At 55.2% G+C, this 24,878-nt stretch overlaps 1 protein-coding gene across 5 annotated transcripts; it reads left to right on the top strand.

Moving 5' to 3' along the window:
- Positions 1 to 3,717: 3,717 nt before the first annotated feature.
- CHST1 (carbohydrate sulfotransferase 1) lies at positions 3,718 to 22,941 on the top strand. 5 transcript variants are annotated; one of them, XM_070427850.1, is made up of 5 exons: positions 3,718 to 3,836; positions 4,471 to 4,484; positions 18,819 to 18,937; positions 19,635 to 19,708; positions 20,809 to 22,941. In XM_070427850.1, exon 5 carries the CDS (start codon positions 20,851 to 20,853, stop codon positions 22,084 to 22,086), a length of 1,236 nt encoding a protein of 411 aa, XP_070283951.1. In that variant the 5' UTR covers positions 3,718 to 3,836; positions 4,471 to 4,484; positions 18,819 to 18,937; positions 19,635 to 19,708; positions 20,809 to 20,850; the 3' UTR covers positions 22,087 to 22,941. The 5 variants fall into 5 exon arrangements, with proteins under 5 accessions (XP_070283951.1, XP_070283950.1, XP_070283949.1 ...); XM_070427849.1 differs by having other exon boundaries at positions 3,718 to 4,484; positions 18,813 to 18,937; XM_070427848.1 differs by lacking the exons at positions 3,718 to 3,836; positions 4,471 to 4,484 and adding an exon at positions 7,041 to 7,433.
- Positions 22,942 to 24,878: the final 1,937 nt, after the last annotated feature.

Below are 24,878 nucleotides of genomic sequence, written 5' to 3'. Positions count from 1 at the left end.
AGGACGTACCATTAGATGCTCCCTGGGCCCAGGCACTGTCCGTTGTCCTCTGTTGCTGCCAGCGTGGGCACCTGCCCCACAGAGCCTGGGCCTCTACCTGTCGCTTGCCAGGCTCTCCGCTGGCCCTTGCTCTCTGAACTGTCCGATCAGGGGCTGAGGCTTCTGTGGGGAGGAACAGAGGAGGGAGCCCAGCCCTGCCAGGAGCCCGTCTTCTCTGGGTCAACCTCCCTTGCCATGGAAACTGACCGGCAGAGGCCCGGGAATTACCCAGGATGGGAGTTTTAATTGCAGCCCACGATTCTGTTCTGTCCGCCCCCAACTCCCACCACCTCCTCAGTCCCAGCGCTTGTGAACTTTTCACTGGACTCTATTTTTACCAGGCGTACTGGTTAATAATGTGGGTTTTGTAACCAAAGAAAACACGATAATTTCAAGAGAAACATCAAAAATGCTTTATTCAAAGTAATGTCCATCGTTAGCTACACATTTCCCCCATCTTTCAGGTAATTTGTGGATGCCATCCCAATAGAACTTTTCTTGTTTTGAGGCAAACCATTCAGAGACCCAATTTTCCACTTCTTCGAATGTTTTGAAGTGCTGCTCAGAAAGTGCGTGTGCCATCGATTGGAACAAGTGGTAATCTGAAGGAGCAAGGTCTGGTGAATACAGCGGGTGGGTTAATACTTCCCAGGCAAGATCTTTTAATGTGTCTTTAACTGGTTTTGAAGTGTGTGATGGTGTGTCATCATGAAGCAAAATTACTTTACCGTGTCTTCTGGCCCATTCTGGTCATTTTACGATCAAAGCATGGTTCAAATTGATTATTTGTTGTCTGTAGCGATCAGTATTAACGGTTTCATCTGGTTTTAGAAGCTCATACTACACCACACCTTCCTGATCCCATCAAATGCAGAGCATTGTCTTCTTCTTCTTTTTTAAAAAAATATACTTTATTGATTTTTTACAGAGAGGAAGGGAGAGGGATAGAGAGTTAGAAACATCGATGAGAGAGAAACATCGATCAGCTGCCTCCTGCACATTCCCCACTGGGGATGTGCCCGCAACCAAGGTACATGCCCTTGACCGGAATCGTACCTGGGACCCTTCAGTCCGCAGGCCGACGCTCTATCCACTGAGCCAAACTGGTCAGGACCATTGTCTTCTTTCTTAAATGATCTGGCTTTGCAGTTGATGTTAATGGTTGACCTGGATCAACCCATGATTTTGTGTGTTTTGGATTCTAAAAATAAATCCACTTTCATCGCCAGCCACAATTCAATACAAAAAAGTTCTTTCATGCCGTTGAAGCAACATTTTACTGATGACTTTTCGGTTTTCCATTTGTCTTTCATTCAGTTGATGTGGCACCCATTTTCCTTCCTTTAAAATCTTTCCCATTGCTTGTAAACGATTGGAAATTGTTTGCTGAGCAACACTTAATCTTTCTGCAAGTTGTTTTTGAGTTTGACACGCATCTTCATCCAATAATGCTTGTAATTGTTGGTCTTCACACTTTTTCGGTTGACCTGGACGTTCTTTGTCTTTCACATAGAAATCATCACTTTTAAAGTGTTTAAACCAGCGTTCACAAGTATCTTGAGATGGAGCATGTTCACCATAAGCTTCCTGAAGTATACGATAACTTTCAGCAGCACTTTTCTTCAAAATAATGAATTAAAGCTTGTCATTGTACCCCATGAGACAGGGGAAATTGAGGATCCCAGACTCAGATCTTAAATCAAAGCCTGGACCATTAATCTCCCGGAACAGACTGAAGTAACAAGGTGGGTGGTACAGATGACCACTGCATGGACAGGCAAGAGATATTAAAAAGCCAAAATCTTGAGCCCCCAAACCCCTTAACCAATTTCCAAATACCCTAGGGATCTGCCTGCCGAGGGGAGAAGAGGGTCTGTGGCCATCTTAGGCCTTGTTTGCCTTTGGTCAGTCTGTCCGTCTCCTCGTGGCTCTGTGGCCAGCTGTCTCAGGGTCTGGCCTGGGTGGGGAGCCTGAGGCGGAAGTCTCCTCCAGATGAACAAAGGCTGCCCGTGGCCACCTCTCCACTTCCCAGCAGGCAGGCTCTGGGAAGCACCGGGAAGTGGGGGGCCCTGGAGCATCACGGGATTTCCCCTAGCCTGGGCCGCCAGGGGGCAAGTGTGGCAATGCCAGCGGAGTGGCTTAGGGAAGGTCAACTTCTCTGCTGGACATCTTCCCTGGAGGGCAGCTGGAGCAGGCTCCTCCTCAAAAGGAAGTGGACGCCTGGCCTCTCTGACCTCTTCTTCCTCCTCCCAGAAACTTTGGAGCTTGAATGAGACTCGCTTTGGTAAGATCTGGCCTGGATCATGCGAGGCCAGAGGAAAGAAGATGGAGCCTGGAGGATGGGATGGGGACAACGTCAAAGGGCTGAGGACCAACACAGACCACTCCTATCTCCCACCTGTGAGGCCTGAAAGTCCAGAGCCCTGGGGTGCCCAGGAGGGTCTGGGCAGCAAGTGTGCTGTGAATTAGGTACTTACCAGAAAGAAATCAGATTCCATTTCCTCCCATCCACCAAGATTAGTTGGCATAACCTCTAATTTACTTGGGGCATAATATTCTGTAATTGGAGCATGAGAGGGACTGTCTTTTGGGGGTGGTTCCAAGAAGTCCAAGGAGGAAGATGGGAACAGTACCCCCTCCTCCCTGGCCCCTTGGCTTGCATTTGAGGCGAGGGGTTAGCTGTTGGAGCCACCAGCAAAGACAAGCTGTTTGTAGAGAGGCCTTGGGAGCCTGTGGCACAAGCACTTAAGCTTCGGGTCCTTGGCTATAGGGCCCCTGTGTTGGGGAAGATGCTGCTCTCCCAGCCTCTGGCAGCCCAAGGACTGGGGCTATGGGAGCATCAGGAGTCACCCATGGCCTGGGTGCTAGCTTCTCCACAAGGGCCATCATCAAGGAAGCATGGTGGGGGTTGGGGGTAGGGGATTCCCTCAAGTAGCCTTGTGGCCGTTGGCAAGTTCTAGGACAGGAACAGGTAAGCATGACAGATGGCCAGTGGGAGTGCAGCGGATAGGCTGGTCTGGGAGCAACGCCACGTCCCTTTGGTAGATTCTCGGAAACCCTTGTCAGTGGGGCAGTGAGGTGACGTTTCAAGGGGCTTTGGCTGAGAAACTGACAGGGTAGGAAAGAACAAGGACAGGATTTTAGGGTTTGGGCCAAAATAATATTGTCTTTTGAATCAAAAGCTGGCTAGGCCTGGCGACTCCTGGGCCCAGAGGCCCATGGGGATCTTATGAGGAGGAAATGGGATCATATATATCTGAGGAACCAGTTTAGTATTTGGCCCAAGGTAAGGTCTTCAAATATTTGTTTTATCTCAGCCACAGAGGAGTCCAGGTCCTCGATTCACCCAGGACAAGAATTCATCTAGAACATGGCAGAATTGAAAGATAAGAGTCCTTTGTCTCAAACAGCTGGAGACCCAGCAGAAGGCTTAATTCATTTCCTGTTGGCCTTGGGTAAGTCACTTAACCTCTCTGGGCTTGATTTCCTCATCTATGAAAGGAGGGAGTTGGTTCAGCTCCTCGGCGGCACCCCTTTCACATCTTCTATGAGGAAACGGAGACTCCAGAAGACAGGTCTTTGGGCCTGGCTGCTTCTGCCCAGGCTTTTCTTATTGGGACCTTCTCTACAGGTGCTGCGAGCTCTCAGGCCTGAAGTTCAGGAGGAAGGAGCCATCCTCTGTGTGATGGCTGTCTTGTCATTGTCCCCCGTGAGACAGGGGAAATTGAGGATCCCAGACGCAGAACTTAAATCAAAGCCTGGACCATCAATCTCCCGGAACAGACTGAAGTAACAAGGTGGGTGGCACAGACAACCACTGCATGGACAGGCAAGAGATATTAAAAAGCCAAAATCTTGAGCCCCCAAATCCCTTAACCAATTTCCAAATACCCTAGGGATCTGCCTGCTGAGGGGAGAAGAGGGAATGCCTCATTTTAGATTTCCCAGGAGGGCTTAGGGGCTTTATTTCAGGAAAATCCTCTGTTTGGGGCCTTCTGAAGGCCCTACCCCCTGCCATTGTCTTCCCTAGCCCACTCCACCTCCTGTTCCTCCCTGCAGGCACCCGACTAGAGTCAGGTTACCACACATGGCCTAGAGGAGTGGTTATCGTGTGGAGCCAGACTGTTCACTCAAATCCTGGCTCCAGCCCTGGCCAGTGTGCTCAGTGGTTAGAGTGTCGGCCCTTGCACCAAAGTGTTGTGGCTTTGATTCCCCATTGGGCACATACCTGGGTTGCAGGTTTGATCCCTGGCCCTGGTTGGGGTGTGTGCAGGAGGCAACCAATGGATGCATCTCTCTCATGTCAGTGTTTCTCTCTCTTCCTTCCTTCTCCCCCCTCTCCCTTTCACCCTCTTTCTAAAAATCAATGGAAAAAATATCTTCGGGTGAGGATTAATAACAAGAAAAATTCCTGGCTCCACTGCTCACCAGCTCTGCAAACCTGGGTAAGTTGCCTAATCTGTTTGGTTCTCAGTTTCCTCGTCTGTTAAATGGGAATGGTAATACCTACTTCATGGGGTTGTTTTAAGAGTTATAAAAAATAACCCATACAAAACAAATAGCACAGTACCTGGCACAGGATAAGATCTCAAACATTAGCCATTAACATTAATCTTCCTATTATCCCACGAGTAAGCTTCATTGGGCTGCTGTTTCCTCTCTCTCACAGGCTCTCCTGCTCTTTTGCCTTTTTACACCTTATCCATCCCTCAAGCCTCAGTTTAACTGCCTCCTCCAGGAAGCCTTCCCTAAATGACTCTCCAAGGCTCCATCTTCCTCTGACTTTGAAGGCTACATATTTTAGACTCAATCATGTTTTCAGCAACTGTTCTTTGCAGCTTCATTGTGTGGGATAAAAATTCCCTGAACAAAGGCCTCTGCTCCTGCATTTTCCTCCTCTCTTTCCCCTTTAACACTTGCCACAGTGTAGTGCACAGAGTAGGTGCTCACAAAACAATTATGCTAGTCAACTGGGAGATTCCAGGAAACTGGAAACAGAATCCCTGTGTTCCCAAGACGAAGCTTTTTGTCTATTTTTAGAGTTTAAATATTTTTAAATTTTTTTCCCAAATTCCACTCTGTCTTTACATTACAACCACACCAATCTTTTCATGTCAGCCAGATGTACATTTCTTCCTCTCCACCCAAAATACACCAGAGGTTGAAAAATGAGGTGTTGGATCTGAGAGCGCGAGATAGAGAAAGTGCTCTCTAAACCCCGACTATTCTTGTCAGGCTGAAGACCTGGAGGAATTAGCTCTGGGTGAAAGGGAAGGTTCTGATGGCTCAGCTCTGGGCCGTTAGACGCTGGTTTTCTGTGGAGGGACAAATGGGACTTTGCAACACGAAGTCCTTGCTTCTGGAGGGTCAGCACTCTTGTTAGGCACCTCAGAGCACTCCTCAGGGGACAGGCGGGGACACATCTGTCACCTTGAAGTCAGGATTGAGGATTGGCACTACCACCCTGGCTGCGGCGGGCGGAGGGTGGGCAGGGCTGGGGCCAGGCTCCTGCTGCCACTGCAGGAAAGCACTGGTTCACACTCTGGCTTGATGGGGATCCTTTGCCGGGCGGGTGGTGATGGTGGTGGTTTATGATTACAAATTTGCAATTGTCACCAAGATAAATGACCATTTGGTCTCGTGGGCCCCGGGAGGCAGGGGCCTTCATACCATGTGGTTCTGGGTGTCCGGAGAGACTTGATGGTCCCAGTACTGAGTCCTCCAGAGGAACACAGAGGCCATGGTCTCCTCCTGGTGAGTGAGTGAGTGCCGGTTCCTGGCTACCCTGAACACCAACCCGCCAACGGCAGTAACAAGACCACACAATGAGTATTAAGCACTCATCCTGTGCCAGACACTGTGCTGAGCGCTTTACCTGTATTTTCCCACCTGGCATTTTATAGTAGCCCTGAGAGGTGAGGACTACCATCTCCATCTCCCAGATTAGGAGCCGCCTGCCTCTGAGGTGGCCGCCCCACAGCCATGGGTGACGGCAGAGCTGGGACTCCCAGTGGCCTCTCCAGCCAGAGGCCAGTGGTCACACGGTGTCTCTGCCCCTTCACCAGTGCTTCTCTTCCACAGCACTCTGGGAGGCCAGGGGTCCGGTTGTCTTGTCACCAACGAGTCCCTGGTGCCCATGCAGGCCTGGCCTGTGGGAGATGCTCAGTCAATATTTATTTATGCAAAGGATAATGGACTGAGGTGCCAGCCTGTGGGCTATGCCGCCAGGTCTCCCTTCATAAGGACATAGTGGCCCCTGATTCCCACCTAGGGGGCCAGCGGTGGTCCTTAGGAAGGGGGTGGGCGGCGGGGTGCAGGACTGGCCTGGAAGGCTGCCTGCCAGCAAATCCACTCTTAACACCCCTAAACCGCCTCCCCGCCCCCGCCTCTGACCCTGCCCGAGAGGCCCAACTGGAGCCAGTCCTTCCCATACCTGAGAAGTGAAAAGGAGGGGGATGGGCTGGGGTATTGGCGCTGAAGGGTGGTTGGCTCTTGTTCTGGGTTCTGGAGTTCCTCGGCTGGGGCTCCAGCCGGACTGGGGGTGGGGGGCACTCAGGCGAAGGCGTTCCGAGAGCGCCCTGGGTGCGGGGTGGGTGGGAGGGCAGGGGAAGAGGTGCTAGTGCGCAGCCTGCGTCCTCGCTCGCAGGCCTTCCCAAACCTGGGGTGTGGGTGTGGCTCCCCTCGCGCGGGGTGGGTGGGGGCTGGCACAGGAGCTGGCCTGCGGGGGGCGCGGGGGGTGCGGTGTCCGCAGCGCTGGTGGCTGGGGCAGAGCGGGGGGTTAGGGGGCGGGAGCAGGCAGGACCGCGCGGGGAGCTGAGGACGCGCTGGCGGGTGGGGAAGAGCAGGGGGCGGGCTGCCACCGAGGGGCGGGCGGCTTTGGGGGGTGGAGCCGGGACCGCAGCGCCCGCTGCTCGGATCGGCGCTGTAGCCGCTGCTGCCGCCGCCGCTGCTGCCGCCGCCGCTGCTCTGGGCTCGGGACTCGGGACTCCAGGCGGGCGGCAGGCACTCGGCGAGGCTCCGGCGCCCGCGGCTGCTGTTCTCCGGTGCCCGGGGGCTGCGGCGCTCAGGGTCCCGGCCGCCGGCCCGGCGCCCCTGCGTTCGGGTCCCGGGTCCCGCGCCTTACCCCGGAGAAAGCACTCCACCAGCGGAGCCGCCTGGGCTCCCGGGCTCCCGGGCTCGCGCCCTCGGGCCATGAAGAGGGGCCCGTGAGGGGCGCGCGGAAGAGGTGCAGGAGGAGGGAGGCCGCGGAGGAGTGCGAGGGAGGCGCAGGATGCCGCCGCCGCCGCCGCCGCCGCCGCCGCCGCCGCCCGCCGCCCCGGGGCGAGCCTGACTCCACACCCGAGGATGGAGCCTGCGCTGGGCGCTGCGGCGGCTCCCGGTGCGCCCCCGACCAGGTATCGGCCGGGCCCGGCGGCTCTCGCTGCAGCGGCCGGGAGGGGCGCGGGAGTAGCGGGAGACGCCCCTCGGCTCGGGGACAGTCGCTGCGGGCGGTGCGGGCCGGGGGACAGCAGCGCGCTGGGCGCAGGACGGCTCCCTGGGTAGCGGTGAGTGAGCCCCGCGATCACCCTAGCCCACCCGCCCCCACCCGGGAGGGCAGCAAACTTGAGGAGAACTCGGGGGCTCACTGTCCCGCAGCCTCCCGGCTCCAAGCTGCTGAGTCGCCCCGAGACCCTGAGGTCCCCACACCTGCACCAACTTTCCGAACCGGGGCTGCACTCAGAGTCAGGGGGCTGCCCCTCCTGATTTCGGCTCCCAGTCCCGGCTCCGCACCCCCACGGCCACTTTGCCGTGGGCCCCCGGACCCGGGGATGGTGCAGAGCCCCCCGGGGGAAGCCAGAACCAGCCTCCCACTCTTCTCCGGCAGGACTCTGGGGCACCCCTTCCAGGCTCTAGGAACCCAATGCCTGCTTTCACAGTAACAGCCCAGATGGGCCCTGGCTGGGAAGCCCATGGTCAGACCCGAGGGTCCTCCTGGGGTGGCATCTTGGATGCCAAGGATGACCCTCCCCCATCCCGGACCTGCCCTTTCCCAGGACTGATTCCTCGTCGCTGGTGCAGGTTTTCTCCGTGGACTTACACACTGCTCCTAAGCGGGAGGCTCCTAAGAAGGGCGACTGGGGAGTCCAGGTGCCAGAGGATGGGTGCCGTTGATGGAGAGGTGGAGGCAGGAGATGGGAAGGTGGGTGTCCAGTCAAGGACAAACATTGAGCCCAGCATCCTTCCCAGGGCTGGTAAGGGCAGGGGGCAGGGGACCGAGCACTGTGGCCAGGAGGTGGGTACCCTGGCTGGGAAGGTGGTCGCTTTGGCAAACCAAAGGAACCAGGAGGTAGAGGAGGCAAGCAGGTGGGGACTGAGTACCAGGTACCTGCCCCTAGGGGTTCCTCAACCCCTCCAGCAGGGCCAGGTGTCTCAGGCGGAGAGCTTACCTGGGCAGGCGGTTCCCAGACTCCAGTCCTCAAGCAGCCGGGGACATTCGCAGGCATCACCATGACCCTGTTTCTTTTCTAAGCGCTCGCACTCACCGTCATGACTCACACATTGGATTCACCAGGGAGGTATCAAGCCTCAACCTCTTTTCTTCCCTTCCCTCCTGGGTCTTCAAGGAGCTGCCGGGAAAGGAGGGGGCAGATTTGGGGGCCTTAGTCCCTGTGGAAGGCCAGGAGCCTGGCGCTGCAAACTTTCATTTCTCTGCTATTGTCCCAATCGGGGCAAGTGAATGGCGGTTGGTCAGGCCAGGGTGGAGGGCAAGTGAGAGGAAGTCTCTGCTAATGATCCCACTAACCCTGTGGGGGGTGGGGAGGGAAGGTAGGCGTTGAGATCATGGCCAGTGCCTGCTCCCAGCACATAAGCTAACACCCAGCTCCTCATCTCCATGCAGAAAGAAACACATTTCCCTCCCTAAATTCCAAATTTCCCTCTTTGCTGAACATTGCAACGCTTTTGGCCAGAGGTTTCCTCCTTGGCATCTGAAGTCAGGCTCCTCTTGTAGACAGCTTCCCTTCTCCCCAGCCCCCTGCCCTCTCTGCCATTTGAGGTCCTCATCTGGAGAAATGTAGAGCCCCCTTACCTCCTGTGCTCCCTCCCATAGGGCCCTAGTTTCATGGGAAGGCTGGTGGGGATGGCGCTGATGTTGGGGTGTGTGTGCCAGCTGTGCACACATAGAGGAGGTGTACATCTGTGCTCCACTGAGTCTGCAGGGGACCCAGATGTTAGGCTCTCACTGGGGGGGCCAGGCTTAACACCCCCCCTTCTCCTTGCCTACTTCCCTGTCTTCCTCTCTTGCCCACTCTGTGTCTCTACTTTTCCAACTCACTCTGCATTGGTGCGGGGAGTGAGCATTTGATATTCATAATCTGGTTCAGAGAAGGTCCCGAAGCCCTGAGTCACTGTATGGTTTCCATGGAAACAGACTTGTTCAGAGGACTCGGTGTAGTGCGGTGGTGGTGGTGGTGGTGGGGAAGAGAGAAACATATAGTAAAATCAGGCTCCACAAGTGTGGCAGGAGTTGCATCAACTCTCTTCAAGGGGGCCAGGGAGAGGCTGGGCAAGGCTCTGGGGGCCCTATAGGAGGGCCTGCTTATCCCACCCATTGGGGTCTCCCATCAGGAGCTGCCTATGTCCCCTGTGGCTCTTGGCAGGCTGCTGCTTCTCCCCTGGGCCTTCTGTCTAGGTGCTAAGGCTCCTGGCTGCTACTCTACGCCTCAGTTTCCCCCTCTGTGAAATGGAGAAAAGAGCACCTACCTCAGGGCTGCTGTGAAGGTCAAACATGTTAATATGAGGAACACACTCTGAATGGAGCCATAGTAAGTGTTCAGTAAGTGTCATTTTTACCATTTCAGGGGGTCGGAAGACACCCCCCCCTCCCCCAGCACATTCATCTGGAGCCATCCTCTGTGTCCTGGGAGGTGGTCTTGACATCTGGCAGGCCTGGTCTCCTGCTTTGGAAGAGCTGCCCTCAACAACCCTGGTGCACCCCCAGCTGGGAACCAGCCGTCCATTTCTTCCTCCCACCGAGCATTTATTTAAGTTGCTGGGGGCCTGGCACCATGCTAGGGAGCCCTGGCTCCCGTTGAGACCCCACCTGTCTAGGAGCTTTATGGGAACAAATCCAAATCCAGATGAATGGGCAGCTTCTTGCCTTAGCTCCCTGGGTATCGGGTCAGAGGGAGAGGGAAGGAGAGTCCCAGCTCTGAGGACAGAGAGAAGGGATGGGGGCCACTTTCCTTGTTCCTGGAGAGGCATCTCCCTCTTGATGATCTGCCCAAGAGGGACCAGGAAATCTCAGAAATGTAACAAACCCTGACCTTCTCCCCCACTCCCCCTGCTCAGGTTAAACCTCTATCGCGTAAGTGTTCCCAGCATACCATACAGGTCTGGACAGGCTCATGGCTCCAGCCTGTCCCACCAGCAGGCTGGGAGAGGGGCCTGCCCACTGCTGCTGCTGACCTGGGGCAGTGGCTCCGGGACATTCTGGGTCCTAGTGATGGCTCAGCCAGCCCTCAGCAGCCCTCAGCAGCCTTCTCCATGCTGCCCGCCCCTCCCTGGCCTGAAGACAAGCCCTGCTCTTTGTGTCACTGCTCCTCTCCTCCCATAAAGTGGGCTTCAGCTCCAGGCTCCCATCACTGCCAGCTCTTAGAGCTGCAGGGCATCCTTCCTATCCACCAGCCCTATTTTACAGATGGGAAAACTGAGATTCTTGAGGTTGCCTGCTTGGCTAGAACCCAAGCTAGCCGTGGCTGCTCCTGGCTCCACACAGCCCTGGGATGCCCTTCCCCCTTCCTTGGCTCTCCAGGTAGCCCCAGATGCTGGCCAGCACCCTGCTTCCCTCCCCCCAGACTCTATTTCCTGCCAACTTCTCACCCCCCAGGCCTCTCTGGACTGTTTTGATATCCTCATTGGTGTTCACAACACCTTCCAATTTAATATCCTCTGCAAATTTCATTAACGGACTGTTTACTCCCTCTCTCAGGATCATTAATGAAGATGTTAGATAAGATCTGACCCAGGCTGGGTCTTGGCAGCCCTGCCCCCACTTTCAGACTCTGTCCCTCAGTCCTTCACCCTGTACTTGCCTCCTCCACTTGGGACCCTTGGGACCTGCCCCCTCCTGCTTTTGGCAACATGACAAGTGCTTAGGGCCAAGTCTGTTTTGAATTAATTTTGTAAGATTACTCGGGGCGCTATATCAAATGCTTTGCTAAAAATCAAGATATATTACCCTGCCTGCATTTCCTTCATCTACCAGCCTTGTAATTCTATCAAAAAAGCTATCAAGTTTGTCAGGCATGATTTGTTCTTTCTAAATCCCCACGGTGCCACGTGGGGCAGAGTTCCCGCGTTTTCTCAGTGTTTAGAGATTCCCTCTGTGTTTGCTCCTTGATTAGAGCTGGGAGGCTGTGGTCTGGGAATTGTCGGGATGCTTACTTGTCCCTTCTTGGGGATGGGGAATAGGGCACAGCCCTTCTCTACTCTGGGTCTCTGCTGGGGGCAGTAGTCTGGGCTCCCAAGCTGGGCACCAGGGGTGATGGGTGGTGGACGGAGGGCCTGGTGCTCTCCCTTATGGATATTGCAGGCAGAGGAGGCGACAGACAAGTATGATGCCAACATTCGAAGGTCTCATGAACTGAGTACTTGCCATGTCCCAGGAAGTATACTAAGAGCGTTATGGGCGAGGGGATCTCATTTAAGCCCCTCACCTGCCCTTGGAGGTGGGCGACTGGGGCTCAGAGGGAGTCAGGCTGCCCAGGACCCGAGGTGTGGGTTCCACGCACTGCTGAGTTTCTCATAAGCACTTACGGGGTATGTATAGGATCAGGGGAGCTGCTTGGGGTGGTTCAGATCAAGGGTATTAGGAGGTCACAGGGGAAGGAAGGGAAACCTGTAGGGAGAACCTTGGAGGGTGAGGGCCTCGCGGCATTGCACGTTGCACACAGCGCCCATAGTCTGAATGCAGTTACCACCCTGCCACCTCCGAGCGGTGGGGGCAAGTCCCTTAGCCTCTGTGAGCCTTGGTCCCACACCTGTGGAATGGGTCCCTGGTGAGCAGCTGCCATTATGTCTACTTATGCAGGTCCCTGTTGACGTAGGGGCAGGGACACTCAGCGGTTGTCATGTTACCAATGGGTGGCTCTCCCTAAGGCTTGTCCAGGCGACAGAGGAGTGACAGGTTGAACCGTGCTGGCATCCGTGTGACCAGCTGAGGGCTGGGGGGGAGTTCTGAGCTTAAGGAGCAGGAGGGCCTTCTCTGGGCCTTGAGCCCAATCCTGCCCCAGTCCAGACCATTCAGAACAGGTGGTAATAAAGACGCGCGTGGTGTCCTCTGGCTGCACAGGATTTCAGCACTCCTGGGCTCCTGGGCCACGAAAGCACCCACTCCTCCCTGGACTCTCCTAGCCAGCCCTGGAGCCCCAGGCTGCGGGGCGGGGTGTGCTGGCTGCTGCCTATCAGGTGCCATGCCAGGCAGGTCCCTTCTAATCTGTGATAATCTTCCTTTTTGCCATTCAGCTCGGCAGACAAGACCCCCTGGGAAGTGGCAAGAGGGCACAGACTTGTTTGATGTGCCAGGGAACCAGGCAGGCAGGGCCATGGGCAGCCTCCCATCTCTCCGGCTGACACCCAGGGACCTGATCCTCAGAGATGGTTGGTCAATGGGTGTTGGTTGGATGAGCCCATGTCTGGGCTTGGGTAAAAGCCGAGGTGAAGGTGGGCACCAGTGTGTCCTGGGACCCTGGTGGCCACCTCAGCCCTACACTCCTTGCCCCTCCCTCCTGGTCTCCAGGTGCTGGGTGATGCTCTTGCTCTTGGGTGGGGTCTGGAGGCTTACCTTTGTGGTTAGGGTCAAGGCCAAGGCCAGGGCTCGGAGCTGAGCTTGAATCCTGGCTGCACCACAGATGAGCTGCGGTGCTTGGACCAGCCCCCTCACTGCTCCTCCCCTGTGAAAGATGGCAGTTGTACCCATGGTAAGGGCCCACTTGATGGGAGCCAGGGCCCTGATCATCTCTGAGTATCCATTCCCGTAGCCCCTCCATCCTGTGCCAGAGCCCCAAGGGCCAGGTGAGCCTCCCTTCTCCCCAGGGGCCAGCTGGGCCTCAGGCAGGTGGCTCCGAGACCGGAGACTCTGAGATCCAGGGACAGATGGCCCTCCTCCCGACCCCTCTGGCAGCAGCTGCCTGTACTAGAGCTCCTATTGGTGGTTTTCCATCCTTGAAAATGGGAGGATCGCCGTAACTGGTTTGGCTCAGTGGATAGAGCGTCGGCCTGCGGACTGAAGGGTCCCAGGTTCGATTCCGGTCAAGGGCATGTACCTTGGTTGCAGGCACATCTCCAGTGGGAGGTGTGCAGGAGGCAGCTGATCGATGTATCTCTCTCATCGATGTTTCTAACCCTCTATCTCTCTCCCTTCCTCTCTGTAAAAAATCAATAAAATATATTAAAAAAAAAAAAAAAAAAAGAAAAAGAAAATGGGAGGATGGGGCCAAACCCCGGTGTCTAGCGAGTGAGGCCTCAGTACTATTCCCACTCTGACCATGGCTGCTGGGGAGGGGAGGGAGGACAGGAAACCGGGCCTTCGGCCCAGGGTCGGGGCAGAAGGGTTCCGCCTACCACCCGCCAGGCCGGCTGTAAGACTGGCCTGAGGGAACTGGCCCTTCTGACTCATCTCCCCCAGAGGTGCCGGGCACACTGGGCCTTGTGCCAGGAGGTCAGTCACTCTCCCCACAGCTGGGGAAAACTTTCCTCAGGTCGGGAGCTGGGACCCTGCTGACTGACTGGGCCCAGGGCAGGAACCCAAACAGCAAGCACACAGGCAGGGTGAGCTTCAGTGGGGGAACCGTTAACATTTCACTTCCTCAACATTCCCAGGCCACTGTTGCCTGTTTGCAGGTTAAAGTATCCCCTAGAAGTCACGCTCAGGATTCCCACTTCCTGGGAACTGCTCTGTGCCCAGCACTGTGCTAAGCTGTTGGCATCCATCAGCTTTCTGTCTCACAACCCAAATATCTGAAATATTCTGTGGTCAGCGGTCTCATTTCATAGATCAGGACAACTGAGGCCTGTAGAGGGCAAGTGCCTTGACCAGGGTCTCATAGCGGTAAAGCCCCAGCAGTGGGAGTCAAGTCCGGACCCAGCCACCACCCAGCCTGCCTCTCCCCATGCACGGTGTCCCAGTGTCACCACGTGTGGGCACTGGAGTGACCTGCTCTGGAGACACAGAAGCTCAGAGGAGGCAGCCGAGGAGCTCTGCTGCTGCTGAGAAGTCAGTGGACCAGTCCCTCCTTGTGCTTGTCTTTGGCACCAGGATTGTGAGAACTTGCCCCCACTGGAGGTCGCTGAAGGATGTACTGGTTCTGCCTGTGGGGTCTGTGGGTAGGCCGCGGGGCCCAGGGACTCTAGTGATTGTACATAAACACCATGTTTGTGTTGATGCAGGTACTGGGCAGAAGGTCTGTAAATATCACAGTGATAGGGGCATGACCCCTCAGGGAGGCACTCATGCCTCCAGGCTCCCTGGGCTGACCCAGACCATGGAGGCTAAGTCTGGACACCAGATTGCCTCACCTGCAAGGTTGCATTGGCTGGATTATGTACTGGCACGCTGCTCACCTTGAAGGATGCTCTAGAACACAGCCCCAGGAAACTTGTCCTTGGGCTTATTAGGCATGCGGTCTCAGGGATAGGAAGACATGCTCAGGGCTCCCTAGGAGACCCCTCAGAAGAAATCTCATGCTAAATTCAGGATCAAGAATAGCTGGGTATCTCCTGAGCAGATGCTTTAATCTTCATCTCATGGATCCTATGAAATATATCCATGAAATATTTCCCTTTTTCCATTGGCTGCCAGGTTGCTCTGACCTATATGTGAAGCCCAGAAGTAGCTTGGCTCTTGTACACTGACCTGACTCCTTGTTCTTTCACTTTCATATCCCTGTTTTCTACTTTCTTCATTTCATCACCTCATCTTCCGTAGAAGAAAAAACCTTGTTTTATGTGTTTTAGTCTTGACCCAACAAACAAATGGTGGGTCAGTGCTGGCCACTACAGACGTAGGGATTATGCATTTCCTGTCTGCAGTCCCCATCCCAGAGGCCTGTTTGCCAACTCCCTCCCTCCCTGTCCAGTTCCCCCTGCCCCTTGCTCCAGTTCCAGGGACCCCAGAGCCTCGAGGCCCCTCCATACCAGCTCCTGTGTGTGGTTAGAAATACGATATTCAGATTTTTTTCTTTGCTTTCCCTGCCTCCCTAGAGCTTCAAAAACTATCTTTAGGGAGAAAAGGCTGGGAGGGCAGTCATTTCTCCAACCAGGTTCCCTTTGAGGTCTCATTCCTCTTCAGCTCCTGCTCTGTCTCAGCCGCCCCAGCCGACCACTGTCCTTAGTGGCCTGTCTGAGCAGACAGAGCCCCATTCTGGCAGAAAGGTGGTGACTCTGACCCTGGTGCTTTGGAAATGGGGGAGGAGACAGCTGGCTGGCAGTGCCCTGGGGACAGAATAGTTGGCACAGTGAGGTGCCAGTGCTGATTTTTAGAGCCCCACCCTGTCATTAGTCCTCAGTTTGTACATGGGTGGCTTCACTCCATCCCCAAAAGTTAATAAACTCAAACTGAACCAAAAGCTTAGTGTAAACTGTGCCTTTCTCGTATCCCTGTCTCCTAGTCACCTCCCGCCCCCCCGCTCCCCCCGGACTTCTACAGTTACTGGCTCAGCACAAGTTCTTTCAGTGGTTGTTTATGCACATATACAAATACACACACACACACACACACACACGCATCCCTGTTAAAAAAGTCAGCAATGGCGATGTGATATTGCACGCGGGTTTTCTGGCCCTAGCTGTTGTTTACTTAATAGCTTGGGTAATGTGTGTGGAGCTTTCTCTGATAGAGTTAGTTGAAAAGGAAGTCCTAGAGTTGGGAGAGTGCTGCTAGTAGAAGGTTCCTGGACCTCCTAAAGCCCACCCAGGGGTGCCCCTTCTTTTCCTAGAGGCGTAACCTCTCCAATTGTGTGTGTGAAATTGTGGGCACAAATGGGTCTTTCTGGGAGGAGGGAGTCTGTGGCCCAGAAAAGGCAGAGTCACAACTCTGGGTTGCGTGGGATTTCATGGCGTGGGAAGGGATGAGGCTGGGGGCAGGGTGGTGCAAACGCAGCAGAGGGCAGAGCCCCTTGTTTCTGGGTCCCACTGGGTCAGCTGTGAATCGGACTGAGGTGGGAGGCAGAGCTGCCCACACCTGGTATCTTCTTGGAAGATGCCTGGGGCCTTCCTATTCCCAAAGAAGGGTCCCTGTGTTCAGTGAGAGTGGCCCTGACTCTCGGTTATGGAAAAACCGAGGCACAGAGATGGGGGGTGAGTACAAGATCACAGGCCAGGGAAAGGCAGAGGCTGTGGGCTGCCCCTGCCCATGACAGTTCAGTGTCCCCCCCGCCCCCGCCAGAGCAGAATGAGACCAGGGAGGAGAGGCCCTCGGGATGAGGTTTGGCTGCCTGTTGCTGCTTGCCTTTTGGTGTGTGGGTAAGGAAGAGGGGGTGCACAGAGCAGAGACCACAGCCAGGGTGGGCGTGTAATCATCACACCTCACTGCCTCCTGCAACCTCACCTCCTGTTGGCTGCCTCCTCACATTAAGCTGCAGCCAACCAGGCAGGAATTCTGAACAGGCAGAGACGCAGGACTAAGAGCTGCACTACAGGATATGCCCACTAGAGGACAGCAGGAGAGCCATTGCGGTAGCTCAGCATGAGAAGGTAGCTGGGCTGGGAGAGAAGCCCCTGAGGAAGGGATGGTGGGCAGAGGCCTCCTGGCAGAGGTCTGGGCACAGTGGTCAGGGAGAGTGTGTGCCACAGTCAGTGATGATGTGTTCTGGGGCGTACCTCGAGATAAAAACCAAATACTACGTTTAATGATAATAGTCAGTTACATTCATTGAGTGCTTACTCTATGCTAGACACTATTAATGAATTAATCCTCACAACAGCATTGTTAAAATTATCCCCACTTTGCAGGTGAGAAAACAGGGGCCAAGCGAGATTAAGAAACCTGGCCATCAATAGGGCTGGTGTCAGAGTCCATGTCCCAAGCCTGAGGCTGGGCCATATTCTATGCCTGGCATTGACTAAATGCTTGAAGTTCTTCAATTCTACGATGAGACCCACTTTACAGATGGGAAACCTAGACTCAGAGACAGTGCGTCACCCGGGTCCACACACCTGCTAAGTGACATCTAAGTGAGTGTGGTTCCATGGCTTGAGCTCTTAGCTCTGAATTACAGTTCTCCCATGAAAAGGTGTTTTCCACTCCCTTCCCCCACCATGCCACAATCTGCCCTAATATTGAGGTGCCTGACATGGAAATCTGAGCTTTCTGCTGGGAGGGGGAGTTCACCAACTCTCCCACCTTCCAAAAGAAGTTGCAGATTCCAGGTCTAAGATTTGCCTGGATTTCAACTAAGCAGAGGGAGAGGGAGGCCATGCCAGAGGCTGCTAGAGGCTCAGGGAGGGGACCTGGGGCTCATGGTCTGGCTTTGAGGTGGAGGGCATTGCAGAGTCCCTTGCAGTGACCAAAGCTCCCCTGGGGACAATGGGACCTGGTCCCAGGGCCTCTGTTTTTCAGGGCACATGCCTCTAGCATACCAAAAAGGCTTGGCCAGCCCTGGCCCCTGCTCTGCCAGGCCGGCAGGACAGCAGGGACATTTCTCGGAGGACCTGACTTCCTCCATCCTGCCGTTCCCAGGCCCTGGCGTTGCCCTTCTGGGGGAAAGGCGATGGCCGGCAATGGGGCCTTTGCACACATTCCCCTCCTTGGTACCCAGGCTGCACCTTATGAATCTGAGTCCCACTTTCTTAGGGATTTATAGCATCGAGATGCTCCAGTTACTTCTGCTTCATTAGCAAAGGCAGCAGCTTCCAATCCTGCCTTAAGTTTCTCCGGGTGGAGGCAGGGAAGGAAAACACTGAAATGGTCCCCTCCCTGCAGCATGCTCCTCTTTATTCTGTTCCTGGAACTGGAATCCTATAGTTAAACGAAGTCTCTTGAAGGGATCTGTTTCCTGTCTTGGTGAGGACCCAAGGGGGTGGAATGTGAGTGGAATAGGGATCAGGGAGGAGGATTTGAGCATGGACTCCAGAGCATAGTGCCTGGGATGGAATCCTGGCTCTACCCCCTACTAGAAATTTATCAAACCTTTCAGAGCCTCAGCTTCCTCATCTGTAAAATGGGGACATTACAGCATCAGTCTTACCTGGTTGGCATGAGGGTGAGATGAGCTGCTGCCTGTGAAGGGAGCACATGCCCGGGAGAAGCATCATGAATGCCCAGTAAGTGCTTGCCTTCCTTTGTGCTGTTTCACCCATCGTGCCTGTCTCATGCTGAGCCGCTGGCAGATGTCTGCCCCCTTCTAATGTCCAGTCCCTCTCTCACCGATTCACAAATGGGCTGGGACATTGATCAAATGCATGTTTGAAGGCCAAGTGTGTGTAAGCTGGAGGAGCAGAAAGTCAAATCTCCTTCGAGGGAAAACAGTGTGGGCTCTGGGGAACCTGCTAGATGTGGGTTAACCTAGACGTGAGCTCAAGCAGGTTCCTCCACTCTCTGTGCCTCAGCTGCCCGTGAAATGAAGCTTATACTGGCTTCCACATGAAGTTCTTGCGAGGAATAAATGAGCTCTCAGATAAAGGGCTTAGCACGTAGGCTGCACTCAATAGATGCTAACCACAATAACGCTATGATCTTGGTGTTTTAACTTAGAATCCTCGCAGAGCATGAAGGTCAGGTTTACTTTTGCTTTGAGTTGCAGGTAGCCTTTCTCTGTCCGGCGTGGTTGGCAGAAGAACCTCCCTCCCCAGCTGTCCCTTCCTGCAGGGCTCAGCATCTGCGCTGCTGCGACTGAGCTGCCACCCGCCCTGAAGGTGTGAGGTGAGGCCCCCTGCTCTTGCTGATTTCCACTAACCCCCTCCTGGGTAGTTACGGAACAAGATGGAATTTGAAAGGTCAGGCTGTTCTATTGATTTAAAATGCAGAACCAGCTGGGGTTATGTGCCAGCCCAGTTTTTGGGATAAGTTTGACTTTGACATTTTGTTCCATCATTAGAGGCTGAGCGCTGAGGCTGGTTGGGTGGGTCTGGTCATCACAGCTGAATGGACAGAACTAGCTGGGCCGGGGGTGTTTGTGGCCAGTGGATTTCTTTTCAGCTCCATTGTGTGATGAGTGTGTGTGGGTGCCTCTCTGGGGTGTTTTCCAACATGTGGGGTACCAACTCTTGGTCAGGTAGGGGTGCAAGCTTGCCAGCTCTCTGCCCCCTGGGTTCTGGTGCGAGCAGAGGACTATGGCTGGCTAGGAGGGCATGCGTAGGTAGATGGGGGAGGTGAGAGGAGCGGGTATGATGTAGCCCAGGACTCAGGGGGCTGGATGCAGCGGGTCAGAGATGGCATTGGGTTATTTGGAGCCTTGAGTCAGTGATAGATATGGGAGAGCAGGCAGCACCTTCATCACCCAGCCCTGGGGGAGAGGGGGAAGTCAGTAGCACACAGGACACAGGAGAGCAGGGGTAGGAAGGGAGGTGCTGGGAGCCCAACCCCATTTACAGACCCCCTCCTCTCCCTGTCTCTGCAGTTTGCTGGCCACAGGGCTGCTGCGCAGGAGACCTGGCGGCTGTGGACTCCCCAGCTCGGAGCAGCCCCTCTTTGGTGAGTGGTGGGTCCCTCCCTGCATTGGCCCTTGGAGCAGCCCCAGCCTTCCCCCAGGGCTGTAGCTGAACTAGCCTCTCTTGGGGGACTTCCAGATGTTCAGATTGGCTCCTGGCCCCGAACCCTAGGCACACCGTTCACTTTCATGGCTCTCCTCATCCCCATGCTTTCCTTGGGGTGCTCCTTCTGGTCCACCCCCTCCTCTTCTCTCTGGTTCTCTGGGGCCATTGCTGGGCTACTGGTGGGTCCCTGAGCTCACTCTGTGCACAGAAGGGGCTGAGGGCCCTTGAGGACTGGCTGAGGCGGAGGGGCCAGTTAGCTCTGCTGTCAGTGGGGGTCATCTGCCCATGGTCTGGACCTCTTCCCTGTGTGGCTGGGAGCAAACCAGGAGGACACAGGGGCCTGGGAAAGGATGATTCTCAACAGCCCGTGGCCTTGTCTCTGCTCTGGGCCAGGCGACTCTTAGAGCCCCCACGGGCCCCAAGAGTCCTCACCTGGAGTAAGCTGGTCACTGCATCCGTAAGTCAGGGGATGGTGGTGGCTGACACAGTTGTCCTCAGCGGGCGTGGCTGAGTGGATGCTGGCAGCTCACCGACTCACCAGGCACCAGGGTCCTTTCTGTGCGGGCTCAGGAGGCATCTGACACGGACTCTTCTCCCTCCAGGGGGTGAACAGGGATGGAGGAAAGATGACCACATGGGTCACTTTGTGAGGGTGGAAGGAAGATGCAGGTGGGCCCAGGAGATGCCAGCAGGGGCGACATGCAGTGGCAAGGAAATGGCCACACCCTATATATGTGGGGTTGGGGGGAGTTAGTTTCTTGCCCTAAGGGCCCCTCCTTTCTGCTGGGAGGCCTGCAGCATTCCGTAGCTTAAAGCCTGCAGGACAGGGTCCAGGGAATCATTTGGTTCAGTCCAGTGACTCCCCCAGAGAATGGTGCAGCCTAGGGAAGAAGCTACTCTGGCCTTCGGTGCAGTGAGCGAGCCCTGGGCAGGGAGCAGCGGGTACTTCCCCACACCCGCCTGGAGTCTGACTCCTATTCTGTGTGAGGCTGCCCCAAGCCTGGCTGCCCCCTGATGGCTGCCCGCCTTTGCCCGCAGAGCTCGAAAGGTGGAGAAGCAGCCCCATGAAGGTGCCCAGCCATGCAATGTTCCTGGAAGGCCGTCCTCCTCCTCGCCCTGGCCTCCATCGCCATCCAGTACACGGCCATCCGCACCTTCACGGCCAAGTCCTTACACACCTGCCCGGGGCTGGCCGAGGCGGGTCTGGCCGAGCGGCTGTGCGAAGAGGGCCCCACCTTCACCTATAACCTCTCCCGCAAGACCCACATCCTCATCCTGGCCACCACGCGGAGCGGCTCCTCCTTCGTGGGCCAGCTCTTCAACCAGCACCTGGACGTCTTCTACCTGTTCGAGCCCCTCTACCACGTGCAGAACACGCTCATCCCCCGCTTCACCCAGGGCAGGAGCCCAGCGGACCGGCGGGTCATGCTGGGCGCCAGCCGGGACCTCCTGCGGAGCCTCTACGACTGTGACCTGCACTTCCTGGAGAACTACATCAAGCCGCCGCCCGTCAACCACACCACCGACCGGGTCTTCCGCCGCGGGGCCAGCCGCGTGCTGTGCTCCCGCCCGGTGTGCGACCCGCCGGGCTCCGCCGACCTGGTGCTGGAGGAAGGCGACTGCGTGCGCAAGTGCGGCCTGCTGAACCTGACCGTGGCCGCCGAGGCCTGCCGGGAGCGCAGCCACGTGGCCATCAAGACCGTGCGGGTGCCCGAGGTGAACGACCTGCGCGCTCTGGTGGAAGACCCCCGGCTGAACCTCAAGGTCATCCAGCTGGTTCGAGACCCGCGGGGCATCCTGGCTTCCCGCAGCGAGACCTTCCGGGACACCTACCGGCTCTGGCGGCTCTGGTACGGCACCGGGAGGAAGCCCTACAACCTGGACGTGACCCAGCTGACCACGGTGTGCGAGGACTTCTCCAACTCCGTGGCCACCGGCCTCATGCGGCCCTCGTGGCTCAAAGGCAAGTACATGCTGGTGCGCTACGAGGACCTGGCCAGGAACCCCATGAAGAAGACGGAGGAGATCTACGGGTTCCTGGGCATCCCCCTGGACAGCCACGTGGCCCGCTGGATCCAGAACAACACGCAGGGCGACCCCGCCTTGGGCAAGCACAAGTACGGCACCGTGCGCAACTCGGCGGCCACGGCCGAGAAGTGGCGCTTCCGCCTCTCCTATGACATTGTGGCCTTTGCCCAGAACGCCTGCCAGCGGGTGCTGGCACAGCTGGGCTACCGGATGGCCGCCTCGGAGGAGGAGCTCAAGAACCCTGCCATCAGCCTGGTGGAGGAGCGGGACTTCCGCCCCTTCTCGTGACAGGGGCTCGGGGGTGGGCGTGAGGGGCACCTGGTGTCGGTTTTGATAAAATGGACCGTTTTTTAACTGTTGCCTTATTTCCCCTTCCCTCTTCCACCCTGTCTTTGTGTCCTTCTTGCCCCTTGCCCTCCTCCCCCGTCCCCCCACTTCCTCTGCCTCGTTTGTCTCTGAAATTTGCACTATGTCTTGGACAGGAATCACTGGGGCAGAGGGGGAGTGAAGTGGGGTACAGCCCACCCCCCACCCCACCCCACCCCATTCAGACACACGGATGTTGGGTCTCTGTGTGGATGGTGGCAATGTTTACAAGCACCACACTCACACATTCACATATGTGCACACATACACACAGGCGCCCACCAGGAGAGACACCCAAACCACACAACTCCTGAAACTTTTGAATGGACGAGTGGTCAGGGCATGGTAGTTTTTGCACTGTTTATTTCTACAAGGTAAGAGGTTAATAACAAAAAGGCCACCGCTCTCTAAATTATGAATGGTGTCTGTCCCTCCTCATCCTGCTTCCTGCTCCCAATGCCCACTGCCCCCTTTGGAGCATAGAAACTGCCCCCTCCTGCCCACCCTTGCCTGTCGGTGAGCAGGTTTTTACTGTGAGGTGAATGTGGACCTTGTTTATTTTTTCCAGACTGTGGCGATGCTGTCTGTCTGTCTGTCTGTCTGTGGCTGCCCCTGGACCAGTGATGGCTGATAAATCTTATGGGTTTCTGATTGATCTTGGGGTCCATCTGTGATATTTCTTTGTGCCAAAAAGAAAAAAAAAAGAGTGGATCAGTTTGCTAAATGAACATTGAAATGCTTTATCTGTGTTTCTGTAAATAAAAGAGTGCAATAATATCTGTGTGACTGTGGGCCATTCTGTGTGGGCGAGGGCAGGCCGGGTGGGGTCTAGGTGTTTCTGGCTTTGGGGAGGAGAGAAGGACTTGGAGGTGGGGATTCAGTGAGCAGTCTCTGGCTTTCAGAACTCATGTCATCCTCCTCACCCTCCACACTGAGTTCAGGGTTTCATTTCCATTCACCAGTTGAGACCAGGCACCTTATAACCAGGGGTGATATTCAAAACATTTAACAAGTGGCATGCCCAGAGGTCAAGGACAGGTCCTATGCCACACATCACTCTTTCAATTGCTGGGTCTGGGGCAAAGATAGCTGGGGAGAGGGACATTTGAGGGATGGGTTGGGTCAGGGCAGTGGCTGCTTATCACCTGGCCTGGAAGTATTTCAGTATTTTAACAACTAGTGCAGGTGTCTACACAGGTGGAACATCAAATGTGCTTATTTCCCTTCCCATCCTTGGCAATCTAGCTGCTTCCTCTAAGCAGCTTCTCCAACTCTTATTCCAAGAAAACAGCTGGTTCCTGGGGTGGGGGCCACAGCTCTGTTGTCCTGGGACAATACGAGTGCCTGGAATAGGCAGCTCCAGTGGTCCAGGGCTTCCCGAGGAAACCTGGTCCTGGCCTGTGTTATATGAGTATACATTCAGCAGCCACGGCAAATACCTTAGAGCTTACTCAAGGTGGGCTGTTTCATTCTTACTGAGCAGTGCATGTGGCATAAGCTGGTCAGGGTTGATATGGTGGCTCCCAGGTTGTGCGCCCAGATATAAGGGACCCTGGTTCTTTCCATGTTTCTGCTGCTCCATTATTCTAAGGTGTTGCTCTTGGCTCTGTGGTCCAAGATGGCTCACTAGGCAGTGGAAAGGAGAAAAACGAGGCACACCTCTGTCCTTTGTGAGTACAACTCCAAAGTTATAGACATTAGTTCCAGTCATGACACATTTAGCTGCAAAGAAAAGTGGGAAATGTAGTTTTTATCTGAGAGGTCTTGACTTAAAGTGGCCAATGGGTCAAAGGTTTACTAGTATCGCCCTGGGCTTCAGGTGTCTTTTCTGAAAAAAGGAGAGTATGATTTAAACCCTTATGTTTCAAGACTAGGAAGCTGGTATGGAAACATCTCTGTTAAGACTGGTGGGCAGGGGCTGGAGCTTTTGGGGCCCACTTCTCAGCCCTGGTTCACAGAGGTTGCTTCTCCAGCTTGTGGCGAGTGAGTCATCCTGTATGTGGGCTTCCTGGCACCAGTGCCTCCCACATGCCCGTGGTCAGCTGTTCCAGCACCCAGGGAAGACCTGCTCCAGTGGACGCCACCGCAGGTTGGCTCTCTCCCTGTTACAGTAAATGATGTTGGGCACTTGTCTCCGAGGAGCGCCCCCTCTCACTCTCATACTGCCCTGCCTTGGATTGCTCCAGAGCCAGGGGGCTTCTCTCCTCTGAGTGGGTAGCTTAGTTGGAACTGGGAGACACTGGCCTACTTGGAAAGACAGCCTCCCCTCAACTGCCATGACCGAAGACTTTAATAACACTGGCTGGGGCTTTCAGAAGAAAGTTCTGTTTAGTGATGGAATCATTCATTCATTCATTCATTCACTCAAGTGTTTCTGACTTTTCTATGTGTGGGCCCTGAGGTTATGGGCACTCCTTAGACCAGTGATGGCGAACCTTTTGAGCTCGGCGTGTCAGCATTTTGAAAAACCCTAACTTAACTCTGGTGTCGTGTCACATATAGAAATTTTTTTTATATTTGCAACCATAATAAAACAAAGACTTATATTTTTGGTATTTATTTTATATATTTAAATGCCATTTAACAAAGAAAAATCAACCAAAAAAATGAGTTCGCGTGTCACCTCTGACACGCGTGTCATAGGTTCGCCATCACTGCCTTAAAGAAAGATAGTCTAGTGGGTGGTAAACATAAAAAGGTTACAGCGTGGGCAA

Source organism: Myotis yumanensis, unplaced genomic scaffold (assembly GCF_028538775.1).
Source record: "Myotis yumanensis isolate MYYU_CA2020_CCGP unplaced genomic scaffold, mMyoYum1.0.hap1 SCAF_10, whole genome shotgun sequence".
In the NCBI taxonomy this organism is placed as follows: Eukaryota; Metazoa; Chordata; class Mammalia; order Chiroptera; family Vespertilionidae; genus Myotis; species Myotis yumanensis.
This window is presented reverse-complemented; position numbering and strand designations above follow the sequence as displayed.